The sequence below is a fragment of the Fusarium sambucinum genome, chromosome I, assembly GCF_050947815.1.
Source record: "Fusarium sambucinum isolate potato_lamoka chromosome I, whole genome shotgun sequence".
Classification (NCBI taxonomy): domain Eukaryota; kingdom Fungi; phylum Ascomycota; class Sordariomycetes; order Hypocreales; family Nectriaceae; genus Fusarium; species Fusarium sambucinum.
Window position 1 is genome coordinate 4,511,604 of NC_139294.1, and position 15,568 is coordinate 4,527,171.

At 50.2% G+C, this 15,568-nt stretch overlaps 3 protein-coding genes across 3 annotated transcripts; 2 read left to right on the forward strand and 1 right to left on the reverse strand.

The window, feature by feature from the left end:
* Positions 1-87: 87 nt before the first annotated feature.
* FSST1_004173 (protein kinase RIM15) lies at positions 88-5,900 on the reverse strand (the record flags this gene model as incomplete). The annotated part of the gene is made up of 2 exons (XM_083230324.1): positions 88-5,367; positions 5,418-5,900. The coding sequence occupies 2 exons, from the start codon at positions 5,898-5,900 to the stop codon at positions 88-90; spliced, it is 5,763 nt and encodes a 1,920-aa protein (XP_083087603.1).
* Positions 5,901-10,938: 5,038 nt separating this feature from the next.
* FSST1_004174 (bZIP transcription factor) lies at positions 10,939-12,319 on the forward strand (the record flags this gene model as incomplete). Its single annotated transcript, XM_083230325.1, has 5 exons — positions 10,939-11,095; positions 11,155-11,242; positions 11,300-11,686; positions 11,819-12,187; positions 12,232-12,319. The coding sequence occupies 5 exons, from the start codon at positions 10,939-10,941 to the stop codon at positions 12,317-12,319; spliced, it is 1,089 nt and encodes a 362-aa protein (XP_083087604.1).
* Positions 12,320-12,759: 440 nt separating this feature from the next.
* FSST1_004175 (eukaryotic translation initiation factor 3 subunit D) lies at positions 12,760-14,631 on the forward strand (the record flags this gene model as incomplete). The annotated part of the gene is made up of 3 exons (XM_083230326.1): positions 12,760-12,970; positions 13,059-14,286; positions 14,340-14,631. The coding sequence occupies 3 exons, from the start codon at positions 12,760-12,762 to the stop codon at positions 14,629-14,631; spliced, it is 1,731 nt and encodes a 576-aa protein (XP_083087605.1).
* Between the last annotated feature and the right edge of the window lie 937 nt (positions 14,632-15,568).

A 15,568-nucleotide genomic window follows, 5' to 3' on the forward strand; every position in this document is an offset into this window, starting at 1 on the left:
AAAATCAATAAAAAAGAATGCTTCCAAACAGCTCCCTCCATACAGTGGCCAGGTAGTTTTCTAGGTTCGCCCAACTACGGGTTAATGTTATTTCCCGATCGGTCTTGGTGTTGCTTCCTCATCTTCACCACAATCACCATCTCTCGCAACGACCGGAGGGCGGGGCGTTGCATCTACGCTGCCAGTTCCACCCTTGTCGGTTTTGGGTGTAATATCCTCAACCTTCGTCTCTGAATCGGGAGGTGTACGTGCTGTAGTTTCGGTGACAATTTCGCCATCCAGGATTCCCGCTTCCATCTCCTTCGACGGTGTCGTCACAACTTGGGTTACAGCTTCAGGCGTACTCTCTGAGCCCACCGTCAAGCTGTCGTGGCTGTTCGCTCGCATCATTTCTATGCCAAGCTTGGAGCTGGGTAGACTGGCTTTACTCAGCATCTGCTGGCTATTGCGGCCATGATGTTCATGATGTTTCTCTCTGCCACCTCCCAGCTCTTCATCCTCATCATCAGCCGATTCAGTGCCTTCCAACATTCTTTGTTCAGAGCCTTCACGCTTCACTTTCACCTTGTCATTGCCTCGGGGGCGGTGTTCCATCTGGGCTGGGGCGGACTGCTGGGCCACAAGTTGAGGAATCGCCTTTTTTGTAGGCTCATGGGCATCGTTATTTTCAGTAATATTCAAGCCCCCTTCGTCCCATTCGTTTGTGCCCTTGCGGCTTACAACGACCGGTAACTCTTCGGTCGTCACTGACTCCGAATCACCAAACAAAGACGACGTAATCGAATCTTCGCGGCTGGACATCATCGCGGCTCCCAAGCGACCAGCAAAAATGGACGAGCCCGATGTAGGGCTATCTTCAAGGCGAGAATTAGCCTTGTGAATTCCCAATGGAACCGGCCGTGGCATACCCGATGGGTGTCCTGGTGATTCAGGTCGCCATCGACACAGGCCTTGCAGGACTTCAGTGAGCTTGGAGGAACTGATTGGCTTCTCGATCAGCGAGTCGAAGTAATGTGGTGCTTGGAGCTCCTTCAGGTAAGCCGTGATCGCCACGATGGGCGTGTGAGAATTGGCATTCTTGGTCTCACGGATCATCCGTGCTACGTCAGCGCCGTTGATCTGAGGAAGCTGGTATTCAAGGAAAATGACATCAAACTTGATTTCACTCATTGAATACCGAACAGCTTCCGATCCATTCGGCACAGAAATAGTTCGACATCTCAACTTCTCGAGCAGTTTTTCCATGACCATACGAGATACTGGGTGGTCCTCACATATCAGCACGTCCAATGGCCGGAAAGTAGGTCCTTCATCAAAAGCAATCTGTGAAAGTCGTCTTGAGCTCTGCCTGCGCCTCTGCACTCGGAGAAGAGCGTTATGCTTCTCGCCTTCGTTATCTGACGAAGATGGAGACATATCAAAAACTTGACTTCTCCTGTTCCGATGATGATGCATTATGTCAGAAGCAACAGGGCTGCCATCTTGAGACTGTGAGCCCACAGTGAGCGACCTTGAACGTCCTGCGGATGAATTGCTCGACTGTCTTGGAGTCGATATGGTTTTCTGAGGCGACAAAGACAATGGAGGTGGTGCTGCGCTGCGAGTCTGCACAGGAGACGATACCGCGACTGTGGTGGCGGCCTTTTGTAGGCTCGGCGGCACCTTGGGTATCTCAAATGCCGAACTTGGCTGCAGAGTCCCAGCGGTTGATTGATGTGACAGGCTGGACGAGTTACTTGATGCCTTCCGTCGGCCTTCGGCTCCTTGCCCCGCAACAAATGACACAAGTAGTGGCGACGAAGGCTGAGATGCCCGGTTAGGGGATGCGCTCACATGACCAAAACCAGAGGGCGACTGTGCTCGGTTCGTCGCTTTAGCATTGGAAATAGTTCGGGAAACAGGGTTGGATAAGACAGGACTGCCTTCGAGAGATGGCCCCGGTGATACAACGCTGCTCACCGCTCCAGGGCTGGTGGAGGTTCCTTTGCTCTGCGCAGCCAGCGCTTCGGCTCTTAACTTTTGGATCACGTCCTTGTTAGCCTTCTCCAGCACAGGAAGGTTTTTGAACGAGAAGGAGCCAAAATCATCCATCGCGACGGGCTCGCTCAGACGTCTCGATTTCAGATCACGGACGTGAGGTGGGATGTGCAATGGCATGAGTTTTCGATTGATGGAATTGACCTGTGACCGAACCCGAGAAAGAGCATCGTGTGGTCGCTCGGCATATTCAGAGCCCGCTGCCGAAGATTGAGGAGACGCTTGGTCTTCCATTTCCTCAGCAAACGACTGCAGGACGGCTCCTCTGGCATCGAAATATTCTGTGTCTTCAGGATTTTCGGGTTGTGGCACAAATTGAGCCTCGTCTTCCAAAAGTGTGTCCCAATTGACATCCTGAAACCAAGGGTGGCTGCGAATCTCGTCGCCTCCAGATGGGAACTTATCTTCCCGGTTGGAGCCCAGTCGCTGGTGAGGCTCCATGCACAGTAGCTTGTTGATCAAATCTTTAGCTTCCTCAGATATCGGTTCGCATTCGCTCTCATCCGGCCATTGTATCTTCCGTGCAAGAATATTCTCAAAAACATGCTCGGCCTCACCAGCGTGAAAGGGAGGGATTCCGTAGAGAAATTCGAAGAGGATGCAGCCAACAGACCACCAATCGCTTGTCTCATCTTGCTTATCGCCCTTGATAGTTTCCGGAGCCAGATAGTCGGGTGTTCCTACAAACCGCCGGTTGGTGTCTTCAGGGTTGAACAGAGCCATTGGTGGAGGCATCATATTGGAGAGTGGTAAAGAGTTTCTGGCATGGCTATCCATACTCATCCTTGAACCAACACTCATGGGCAGATCTGGTGAACCCTGTGCAATCACTTCCTCATCCAGCGGTGACTTGATACTGTTGGCTTGAGATGCCGTCTCAGAGTCATTCAAGGAAAAGTTGGTGACCATGCGGGCCAGCGTCTCGCTACCGCCGCTGTCACTTCGGTGAGTGCCTGATATTCGGCGAGGTTCCTGACCAAGGCTGAAATAAGACGGTTGGGCTAAGCTGCCAACCTCTGGGGTCATGTGAGGTGTCTGGCTGGGAGACTGAGTATGGCCATGCAAATCGAGAGATGCTGATCTTGAAGATGCAATAGATGCAGATCGAGCAAAAGGACCTTGTTTGAGTAGGTCTGGTGTTCCGTCCGAGATCTCGCTGTTCAACGCGCGCTTCTGTCGGCCAACTAATCCCAGTCGCGAGAGACCAAAATCCGTGAGCTTCAGGTGACCCTTTTGATCAATAAGAAGGTTATCTGGTTTCAAGTCGCGATGGATAATGCCGCGACTATGAAGGTGCTCGACACCTAAGACGACCTCGCCAAGATACTTCTTTACCCATTCCTCGGGAAGCCCTCCAAGAACCTTGATCAGAGACGCGCAGTCACCACCGTTGAGATACTCCATCACAAGATAGAGATAGTCTTTGCTTGAGAACGTCCAGTAAAGCTTGGCGACAAAATCACTTTCTCCTTGCCACATCATGATGGCACGCTCCGCCTTGACGTTGCCAACTTGATTCTTGGCCACCATGTCGGCTTTCTTAAGGACTTTGATTGCAAAGTATTCTCCGGTGGACTTTTTCTTTGATAAATATACACTGCCGAAAGCACCCTTGCTGATAGGCTTAATGATCTCGAAATCTTTGATCGACGGCTGGGTCGGCCGTTGTTGTGGAGGAGCTTGGTTGGCGCCCAGGCGAGGGGATGGTGGCGGCTTCATGACAAAGTCAGATATGGCTGCCGACGACTGTCTACGATGGTGTCTGTGGCTGTGAGTAGCAGGAGAGCTAAAATCACTACCAGGAAGCATGGGCGATGCTTCTGGGGACACCAGACCCTCCTGTGATAGCGGGAACCCTCTGGCTTTGATCCGTAAAGGTGAAGATGGTTGCCCAGGGCGGGAAGGCGACTCCTGGCGGTGAGGAGACGAAGTACCGGGCAAGATGAGACTTCTTCGGTGACGTCTCCTTGTACTAGCAGCACGCCGAAGGTCGCCAAATTCTGAGATGGGCGACTCAGTTCTGGGGGCATTGCGAGACGTAACTGAAGACGACCTAAAGCTGCCTTCGCTATCCAGGAAATCCCCTTCCATGTAGATGGAGTCTCTACGGGTATCACGAGCTTGAAATCCTAGATTACTCTGCCCACCAAAGTGCGATCGGGGTGTTGGGCACTCCTTTGGACTGCTAGATCTAGTAGAAGCCACAAAGGAGGTTGGTCGAGATCGATCCCGGTTTTCGGACAGACTCATTTGACGAAGAGCTGTGGCCAACACGGATGGACTGTTGAGGGGTCCCGCCAAGCTTTCGCTATCCCGTTGTTCGAATTGCTGAGGCTCGGGCGCCAACGGTTCTGCAGGAATATCTTCATCTGCTTCCACAGCCTCGTCGCATGAATCGCACTGCTCGTAGTCAGAGTTCAGCCTTCCTTCTTCAGTTGAGTCGGTCAGCTCGCCATTGGCTATGCGAGCTGCCTTCCTCAACGCCTCGTCAATGCAGTCCTGAACAAGGCATGCGAGCTCGATACGGATACGCTCAGCATATTCAATAATTTTCCTGTGGCGAAAAACGGCATCGACTTTGGTTCTGGCAACCTTTTCTGTATCAGCACACAGTAGAGCCAAGCCTTGTTCTTGTTCGAGTGTGTTTGTGCTTGGCGACTGCCATTGTAGAACCTGTGATATGCGTGATTCAGACTGCGGCGATTGTGTTCTAAATTCGCCGTTGTTTTGTTGTGTTGTGGACTCCTTTATGGCAGGGGTGCTGACCTCAATGGCAGTGTCACAAAGATCCATCAGTAACTCTACGATTCGAGCTTGCGGTCGACGAATAGCGAATGAGCGTGCCCTAGTATGCCCAAATCCTCCAGAGCGTTCCCGAGATCGAGGTAGTGAGCTACCAGGAGATGACTGTGTTGACGGCGGTGGTCCAATTGGCAAGCCTTTGTACTCAGCAACGGGTACAGGGGTTTGATCACCAGCTAGAGACCGGCTCTTACGGGCCTCCAGGGCATCGAGGACCTTGACAATCGAATGTCGATGTTCAGTCAGGTTTTCTTGGGCCATCTGGACGTCCATCTCAGCCCGATGTTCTTGAAGACATAAATCAGTGTGTTTCTCAAACCACCAGCGAGGAATTTGGCGTTCGCAAATCCGGCAGAGGACAGGCGGTGGAGGTTCTAATTGTTCAGGATCGTCGAGCCCGCTCTCGGCGAGTTGCGTCAAATAACTTGCCAAAACTTCAGCACCAGAGCCTAGCGAATCGACAATAACGTTTGGTAGGTCGATCTTGATTTCTCGTGGAGCAACCCAGGGACGGATCATCCACATTGTCTGCGAAGAAGATCAGCGCTGCAGATAGAGGTAATGTTCAAAAATCTTACATGGCTCTCACCACCCGAAACACTATCATAGACCATAATTCCCTGAGCTTCGAGGTCCACGACCTGGAACGGCTGGTCTTCAGGATCATGTTCAAGGTCATCAATAGGTAATAGCTTCGAAAGGGGTCCCAGTTGGACTGTAAATCGTACTCGATGACTTCGAGAGTCATCCTTCTTCATAGATTCGACAGCTTCGAAAAAGACGTTCTTGTTGCCGCTGACTATCAATTCTGAGATATGTGCGCCATTGAGAGTCTCAAACTGAGTGCCCACGACGTCAGTCCAGGAAGGACTGACCCATTTAATAGTTCCATCGAAATTGAGGTCGACGATTGTATTGAGAGTCTGTTCCGCGGCTTCGCGAAGCTCCTCACGTTCCTCCCTAATGTCCTGACTCAAGGACCTCTCCATGGCAGTTGTTTGTTGTGCCCTCAAAGAGGCAACTGCTGGGGGCGCCAATGTGGCGCCGGACGGAGAGTCCATGAGTATCTCGAAGGTAGAAACCACTCAGACCAGAGACGGGTGAAGTAAATCGATGTTTCGTAGATATCGTCGAATCGTGGTATAATGGGCCGGTGCCGGGGGTTAGAGTAGTTGCGGACTCTAGCAGAAGCACAAGTGGGGAGACTCGGGGTCTGGCAAGGGCGCCAGAACTATAAACCCGCGAGACTCGGAGACATGACTGAGGGTTCGACAGCGAGGAGGATCTCTGGCTGACGCTGTGCAAGTCGTGGGTGTAGGCTGTGGAGAGGAGTCGGGATCAGACGGCCCTGAAGCCTAGAAGCCCAAAGTCGACTTGTACGAGCGAGATTTGAGGTGCAGCCGAGAGAACAAGCCAACCGTGATGGTACCGGACCGTGCCTTGACCGTGACCGTAAGTACCTGCTCGGTCTAATCGATGCGAGGTGAGGTAAGGTGAGGGCTGTCGAGTCGAATTGATGGTACAGTCGATGGATCTTGTTCTTCCTCTTGTCCTTGAAATTGGTAGAACAGGGTGCAAGAATCGCCGTTAAGGGAAGAAAGACAAAGTTTGGCCCAGGTGAGCCGTGGCGCCTTGGGGCCATCGTGAAGGCGCGTTCTTCTCATGATACAATAAGCGGGGGAAGGCACTGCCTGACCAATCACCGCCCACCATCTCCGGGAATCAAGCTCCTAGCCCTGCTAAGCTGCAGCATTGCGGGTATGGATATCTTTTTTTTTTCTTCCATCTTACAGCGCTGCGTCTAGGGAGAGCCTAGAGGGTCCCCATGGTACGGAAGCTACATGCGGGCGGGCAGCCACCTAACTTACCCTCGGGGTATCAAAAAACGTCTGACGCCGGACCACACAAATACTATAGGCCTGCGTCAGACGTATTTTGATACCCCCTAGCTTACCTAGAGCGCGGGCACAGTTGGTGCCCGCTTTCCCATGCCCGTCTCTAGGTAGGTTAGTAGGTACTAAGGTAGTAGGTATTAAGGTAGGTACTCTACCTAATTCAATACGCCTGATTGTTCCTGAACCCTGTTGATATCGGCCGAGTAAATAGGTAGGTTTTTTGCTTCTTCTTCTTCTTCTTCTTCGTTCTAGTATCCGTACTGAATCGATCCACTATCGTTCGCTATGTTCGCCAAAACTCGAATTATGCACGACGCGAGTGATTTTCTATTGTCCCATGTTTCAGCCAAAGATCCATGGGATGGAACCATGTTCACGTCACTAGGAGCCCGCCCCTCTCTACGCACCTATGTTACCTGAGTAGCGTACCTGAGGGGTGGAGGAAAAGAATGCGCAATGTTCTTGTGAGAAGAAACGATTCGGTATCAACTATACCCTTGTATATATTTTTCTTCACAAGACATATGGGTCACTGTACGGAAGTTGACTTTTTGTTGCCTCTGGGAAAGACGAGACATTTCTGCTCTGAATTCCTGGTGTCCTCAAAACTAGATCTGATACCTATGTACATAGGTACCTTACTTTATGGGTAAGTAAGTAGCTTAGTAGTAGGTAGGTATGTGGGTAGGCGACTATGGCAGCTAGGATGATGAAAGGGTGGAGGATTGGTTGGTTTGGCTTTCGAGCTGTTATCAGTCTTTGTGAATAGGCTCGTCTCTTAGTTTCGTTTTCCATGGATTGTCGTCTCACCCTAATAAATGTATCAATGGCCCCCCTTCCCGCTCATACTCTTACTTTTATTACTTTCTCATCCAAGCTTGTATGCCATGTCAGAGAACAAGACGACATACATGAGACCCATGTGTGACTGAGAAAAGGTGTTGATCCCCTCCCCCAGTGCCATGGGTAAAAACTGGTAGACTGAGTTGCTTGATTGTCCTGTCTGTACAGTGACTTGGAATCTAGAGGTAGATCGAGATTCTATTCCCGACCCATCCTTTGCCTTTAGTAGAGGTAACCGAATGCCTTTGACAGTGTGTACCATCAAAAGTGGAAGAGTTGAAAAGGGAAAACTCTCCTTCGTCAGGTGCCTCTCTGGAGCTGCAGCACAAGCACTAGACTAGAGAGAGTGTGTACTGTAGAACTGATGATCCCAGCCTGCTGTGGTCGCATCCCCAAATTCCTTTAACCAATCGATGTCTTTTGATGTACGAGACGCAACTGTCTCACCCGGCTTGGAGGGGGCGCAGACGGGGATGCAGGTGTAGAGAGGCGAATTTATTATTAATGTTACTTGCATCCTGTGCCTCGGTGATCAGATTGCCATTGGAACGACCATGGAGGCTACAGCACAGCGGGCGTCGCGGAAACGGGCCGGGTTCGATAAAGCATTGACAGGTGCAGTGGGAAAGGGCGGGGCAAAGCATGGAACCTAAGCACTTAGTTAAAAGTACACTGACAGACACAACTTATGCTGCTGTTTTGGCATTGCTCGCCAAGCCTTGGCTCTTGGTCTACGATTGTAGATACGACTTTATTCTCACTATCATAGCCAAAACATTAATGAAATCATCATTCATACATACCTACTAGTAGTATATTGATCTTCAGTGACAACAGCGTTCCCCCAACCTGTACCAGGCTATATCTACCTTGCTGGGTAGGTAGTTGGTGCACTGTCTCTCGCATTGTGTGATCCCTATTTGCATGTCTAGTGTCGCAATGAATTATGGTTTGGGGTCATAAGTGTCAAATTTATCGCTTGGTCACAATTACCCATCCATCCATCCATCCGTTCATGGCTGCCCGTGTCCATGGGGAACAGCATGATGAATAGCAGAGATCACATTCGCTTACTATATTAGTGGTATGTTTACTCTATGCATCCGCCTGGGCTTGGCTGTTTTGCTTTGTTTCCGTGTCTAAACGAGTCACGTTGTGGTTGCTGATGTTACTATTCACTCTGTTTTGATCTCAACCTGAGCTCCAGGGCAACAGCCTCATCTCACACTGCCGTGTGCATGGGACCAACAACACGATTCACTGCAGTAGTGACATGATCTTTGTACAGGTTGTACCACGAATTAAGTTGGTTCCCTTAGTAGGTTAGTACCTAGTTAGTACTGTAGCTTTAATGTTAGTGGAGTGCGACCCTATAGGCTCGTTCATTCGTCTAACAATTCGGTCGAGTGTTTCTGCAAGGTAGGGAGGTTAGTAGGTGGTGAGATAGGCACTCGAACGTCCAACTTGACCCTGGCCAATGATGGTGTACATACCGACCGCTTCACTCGACGCCATGACTGACGAATGTTTTTCTCTTTCGGGGGCTGCAGAAATATGTTTCTTGCATTCGCATCAACTGCCGGTACAATCTAGCTCTCTCCTTCTTAGCACATGTTTTCATTTGGTACATCTTACAGCTGGTACTCACCCATATACTTGGACGCCCGCAATAGATAATGATAATCAAGGACAAAGATATCACGACACACGGGGCGGTATCGTTTAGGATGCCCACTTCAAAAGTGAGGCCTTTAGGCCACCGCTATATATCTCGGAAGTTCAGGCTTACGCTGCTCTGCTGTCCTACACAAACTTTCCATACATTCCCTTTCCACGCTTGAGTGATTGTGCGATCGCCCCTCGCTGAAACTGATCGGCTGTTGACCTCAGCCATGACGGTCATTCGCGCCAGTACCACTGTTATCTGAAGCAAATGGATGACGATATCCTTGGGGCTCGTTGGTCATTGGCTTATTTAAATATGCTAGGTGTTTCGCTTTTTGTCTTTTGAATATGAGGATTTGGTGACAACGCAAGTAGCATCCATCGTCAAGAGTGTCTCAGCTTCAATTTGTTCTAGTCATGGTCTCAAGCCTTCTCATTAGCACGCATGTTGTAGCAACGCTCAAGCAGATGGGTGTCTCCATAAATAGCCGAGAAATCCTCTATTCTTTGTAATGTAACAACGTTGCCGGTCGACTGCTATAGATTGGATGGAGGGTACCTATGAGCCGGTTGATAAGACAGGACAGAGAAAGGCAAATCTGTAGAGAATCTATATGTAGAGGTTAGTTTATTTATCTTTTATCTTCTTAGTATGCATATGCTATGACAGATAGGAGTAACTGCTCAAAAGCCAATGCCCGGGTGACAGCGGATCTACAGAATACTCGAGACCCGAACGACCGCATCGGGGTTCGATTAGGAGGGTCTAGGCGGAGAATGTGGGGTCGTCCACTATCAAATCATCAAAGTACCTACCTAGGTTGGTAGGTTGGTTCTTACCTATTTCTCAGTTTACGGACATGAGCACTACTAAGGTCAAGAATTTGAATTCAACACTTAGGGTACCGTACCTGTTTAGAGCAGAAGAAAATACATGTTGACTCTCTTCTAATTGTCTGATTTGTGAGACCTATTGTCTTTTTCTTTTTCTTTTTCTTTTTCCTTCCGACTTTGTCAAATCCATGGTAGCTGATATACGAAGTTCTTTGGACTGTAAGTGTTCAATGGTTGTGACCCAACGATTCATCATTCCGAACCACTGTAGCTTCAGCTCACTTAGGAATCGTGGTATCTTATCACATTAGTACTAAGTTTCCGTCACAATAGCACAATATGTAAATAAAGTACCTTATACCTAGCAGGTAGATCGAGCGACACGATTCGGCCGTAACGACTCATACATAGTCATCCCAAGTCCTGACTAATCCATTGATGATTTGAGTTGCCCCGGTTCTAGAATCGCGCCCTTCAGACATTCCCGTCTTACGAAGCAACCAGCCTCCGGCTTGTCCCTACAATTATCTCAAATCATCACCTCCAGCAAACTAACTACTTACCTTAGTACCCATACCTAGACCAGCGGCTGTGCACTGCGCTGCGCTAGTTTGGCGCGTCCTAATTATCGGGCCCTGCACAAATTATCTGGTCCGAATTACCTACGAGGAAAGTGACGACACTCGCAGCGCTTCTAAGAGCGGCACGCTATAAGCTTCTTGACTTGACTTTTTCATAACATCAATCTACATCTTTACACTTTCATCCGTCGGGAAGGCCTCATAAACGCCGGCCTATCTTGTGCTCAGTCATCGTAACACTGATTCAGATAGGTGTACGGCAGGCAGGCGCTCAGTCAGTCATGTCTGTCTTCAACAACCACCTTGCGGGCGCAACTGAGCGCTCCTTCTCGTCATCGCTATCACCGGACCGAATCATCGCAAGCTCAGAGGACGATAACACGGCAGCCCTCGACCCCGAAATCTACAAGAGTCTGACCGACAAGAGAACAACGCGTGGTATATATCCAGACCTGGACTTGAACATGCCCGTACAAAATGCTAATCCGCAGCATCAGATGGAAACCCACCCAAGAAGCGAGGTCCCAAACCCAATAGCAAACCTGCTTTGACTCGTCGTCAAGAATTGAATCGTCAGGCCCAGCGGTATGTCGCCTCAACTAAAGCAAGACCTTACTTCTGACATAATACCTTGACTACTAGAACACACCGAGAGAGAAAAGAGCTCTACATCAAGGCCCTGGAAGATGAAGTCCTCCGCCTCAAGGAGGTTTTCAGCAACGTTTCCTTGGACAGGGAGAGACTGGCAGATGAGAACAAACACTTACGGGACACCTTGGCACAATCTGGGCTTCAACACAGCAGCCCACATGTGGCGGGCAGTGCCACCAGTCGAGGATTCGACTCTAACAACACGGGATCCTCTCCTTTAACCTCACAATCCACCGCTCCGTCGGTTGGCTCACCTATGCACCTTCCTCCTGCCGTAAACCAAGGCTTCATGCCCAGTCAGCAACAGCATGGCGTGCCTCAGCCTCTTTACCGTGGAAATCCCGAACTGGAACAGGCAGGCATTGACTTCGTTTTAACGTACGATAACTCCCACTCGAAAAATACCCAGTGATGCTTCTGTGCGACATGTCGTGAATGGCCTGTGCCATGGTGAGCATTGGCAAGGCACTCTATCGATCAAGCCGGCTAACAGACTTTAACTGCGTGTAGTCTTGAGCGGCCCTGCATGACGCATATTCAGTTTATGGTCGAGAGAGCCTCTGAACCCGAGGGCGAGCCTTGTGGGCACGCGCTCATGGCATCCTGCCCACCTGATCCATCCCCTGAATCACGGCCAGGCTTACCTTTTGGTAAAGCACATATTCCTCTGGATGGCGAACCCAGCCAGAAAACATGGGAAGTCCCCAAGGCAGACTTGGCCACCCTCTTAGATCTCAGTAAGAGCATCGACCTTGACGGCGAGGTAACTCCCATCATGTCATGGGGTATTCTCATGTCGCATCCAAGAGCGAATGAGCTTGAGGCGGCAGACTTCCGAAAATTGAGCGAAGACCTCGTTCGCAAAGTGAGATGCTATGGGTAAGTGATACTTCCGGCACCATGTTACCAGCACTAACGTGTAGAAGCTTCGGTGCTGTGATGGAGGAGTTCGAGGTGCGCGATGCCATTGATAATGTATTCAGTGGTAAAGATGGTACGATGTATGAGTGAACGAAGTCGCATGCATGTAGAACGTTTGGAGTTGTATTGATTTCAGCTTTATTGGATTAATTGGGTAGTATACTTAGAACTTTCCACTGTTATCATGTTGCGACATATACACAGAATGTCATTTAACTTGATACGTTCACATACTACAACTTCATGATGGTTCAACGGCCCGAGTATGTACTAAGCAGATTACCCTAGGCCATCAATCTTATCTGTGGCTGAGTGGCTGAAAGCGCACAATCAACTACGCGGGGCTTGGTTTTTTTTCACGGCCCACTCCACCCCCACCACAAATTCATCGTGTATGTCCAAATTCTAGCATCGCCTGTGAAGCGAGAGGTTGATTGACGCATCCCCCGCCTCCGATCCCGACGCCGAGTACCTTTGATTTCTTCCCAAGCGCAATCGAACGCGCATAGAAATCATATAAATCAGTGAAAATGACGGATTCCCTCGACTATATCAAGATCTGCGAGAGCTGCCCCGCCGGTGACGGCTGGGGTCCCTCAGTCACCTCAGAGACTACTCTCAACGGCGTGCCCTATGCGCCCTTCTCCAAGGGAGACAAGCTAGGACGCATGGCCGACTGGACCACTGAGGGCAAAGACAGAGATCGTGGTGGACGAGCACAGTTCAACAGAAACTTCCGAGGTAAGCTACGCTATATTATCATTTTCTTCTACTCCTGAGAAGGAAAGACCTTTGGTGGACTCTTGGCTTACTTGAATTTCCTACACAGACCAACAAGTCTACGGCTCCAGCCACGCTGTCACCTTCAACGCACCTCCCGCCGAGGACGAGTCTACCTTCTCCGTCGTTAGCAACGTACGAGATTCGACAAAGTCAAGATACGGTCGCGGCGCCGTCTTCACTCGTGGCCGTGGCCAGCGTGGAGGCCAGGCTGGTGCCCGAGGCGGACGAACCACACTCCAGAGGGGCGGTGCCAACACTGCTGGCCGACAAGGCTACGACCGAGGTGGCCGCAACAACGCTGGTCGTGGAGGTCGTCGCTTCGGCTGGAAGGACTATGACAAGCCTGCTCGCAACCGTGATGCCAGTATCAACGTCAAGGCTGAGTGGAAGTTGCTCGAGGAGATCGACTTTAACCGCCTGGCTAAGTTGAACCTCGACACCGACGAGGGTGAGGATATCGACAACTACGGTTTCCTGTACCACTACGACCGCTCTTACGACAAGCAGCCCGTCAAAGGTGCCGAGAAGAAGCTCACCCCCATCGACCGCGCTGCCTACAATGTCACCACCTCATCCGATCCCGTCATCCAGGAGCTTGCCGAGAAGGACGAGGCCACCATCTTCGCTACCGACAGCATTCTCTCCATGCTCATGTGCTCCCCTCGATCCGTTTACCCCTGGGATATTGTCATCTCTCGACAGGGCAATAAGATCTTCCTCGACAAGCGTGATAACGCCGCTCTTGACATGGTCACAGTCAACGAGAACGCCGCCGATGCCCCTCTCGATGCCGCTGATGGCAGCAAGGACACCATCAACCAACCCAACGCCCTCGCCGAAGAGGCTACATACATCAACCACAACTTCACCAACCAGGTCGTTGTTGAGAACGACTCCTCAAAGGTCAACATGGCCCACGGCAACCCCTTCTACAACTCCTCTGAGGACACCGACCCCCCTGCCAGCAAGGCCTACAAGTACCGACGTTTCGATCTGTCCACCAACGAAGAGGAGCCCGTTCACCTCATTGTTCGCACAGAAGTTGACGCTGTCCAAAAGAACGCTGTTAGCGGCGAGGACCAGCACATCAGCATCCACGCCCTCAACGAGTTCGACAGCAAGGCTCAGGGAAGCGGTGGCGCTCTTGACTGGCGAAGCAAGCTCGTCACTCAGCGTGGTGCCGTTGTTGCTACCGAGATGAAGAACAACAGCTGCAAGCTCGCCCGATGGACAGTACAGAGCATCCTCGCTAGCGCTGACGTCATGAAGCTTGGGTGAGTCCCTTCGCAGGCAATGCATAATTGTTCTAGCTAACCTATTTTCACAGTTTTGTTTCTCGTGTGACCCCTCGTTCCAACGACAAGCACGTCGTATTGGGCGTTATCGGCTGGAAGCCTCGTGACTTCGCCAACCAGATGAACTTGTCTCTTAACAACGGTTGGGGTATTGTTCGCACTATTGCCGACATGATCCTCAGCAGCGGCAGCCAGGACTCCAAGTTCGTCCTTGTCAAGGACCCCAACAAGTCCATCCTTCGGTTGTACGAGGTGCCCACCGGCAGCTTCGATGACGATGATGAGGAGGAGGCTGAGGAGCCCCAGGGCGAGGAGGAGCAATAAATTAGATAGACTCGAAGACAAGCATTTCACGTTGTGCATATTTGGTAGTTTCAAGACCAGGGGTTGCGGGACAAGAGGAACGAGAGTTGCAGGTAGTCCCATGCTCTAATGATTTGAAGCAGTGGATGCAATCTCTATCGGATCCTGTTTTTTCAAGGGTACTGTACTTAGTTGCAGTTGCGGTCTGGAATAAAAAGAATACTTGGTTTATTTGGTCACTGTGTGTTACCTTCCGGTCTTGAGTTACCAGAGCAGACAATTCGCTGGTGTTAATTTCGTGACGGTCCTGGAGTTGGCTTAAGCTTTAGATTCATACAGGAAAGACGAAATCGTTGCTATTTAGTAGAGGTTAAGGCAAGACATACCTCACTTCTGGTAGAATTCAGCACCTGGCGTTGCCTCTCAGGGATACACGTGACTTTGATATCTAGTATTTAGCCCATAAATGTCCGCTAACTAATCCTTCGTTAAAATAGTCTAACAAGCAGGTAGTAGGAAAATTGGGTCGTTGAGGTAAACAGTAGAGAAGCTGAATTCAGCTCGTATAACTGACCCGAAAATCATTTCCTCATGGTAGTTATGTGTCTACCATTGACAGTGCCTCATTTTGCGACCCTGACGCCAGTCAACAAACATCTTTGAAATTGAATGTGGCGGGCGAGGAAGTGGCTTTTTCTCGGTAAGAACGGCACGGACGATCCGGGCGCAGTTTACGCGTATGTCAAGGCAAGAACTTGGCCATGACTTGCAGCTAGTCGAGAATACAGCTGTCGAGATATGGTTACCTAGGTTGGAACGCTACCTCAGTGGCTGGCCAAGAAGATTGTGACGCTTCACTTCATTAAAAAATAGCATCAATTGATTGATTATCAATACCCTAGTACATTTTTGTCTATCCTGAGTGCAGTTATGTACCTACCTACCATAGTACCTAATA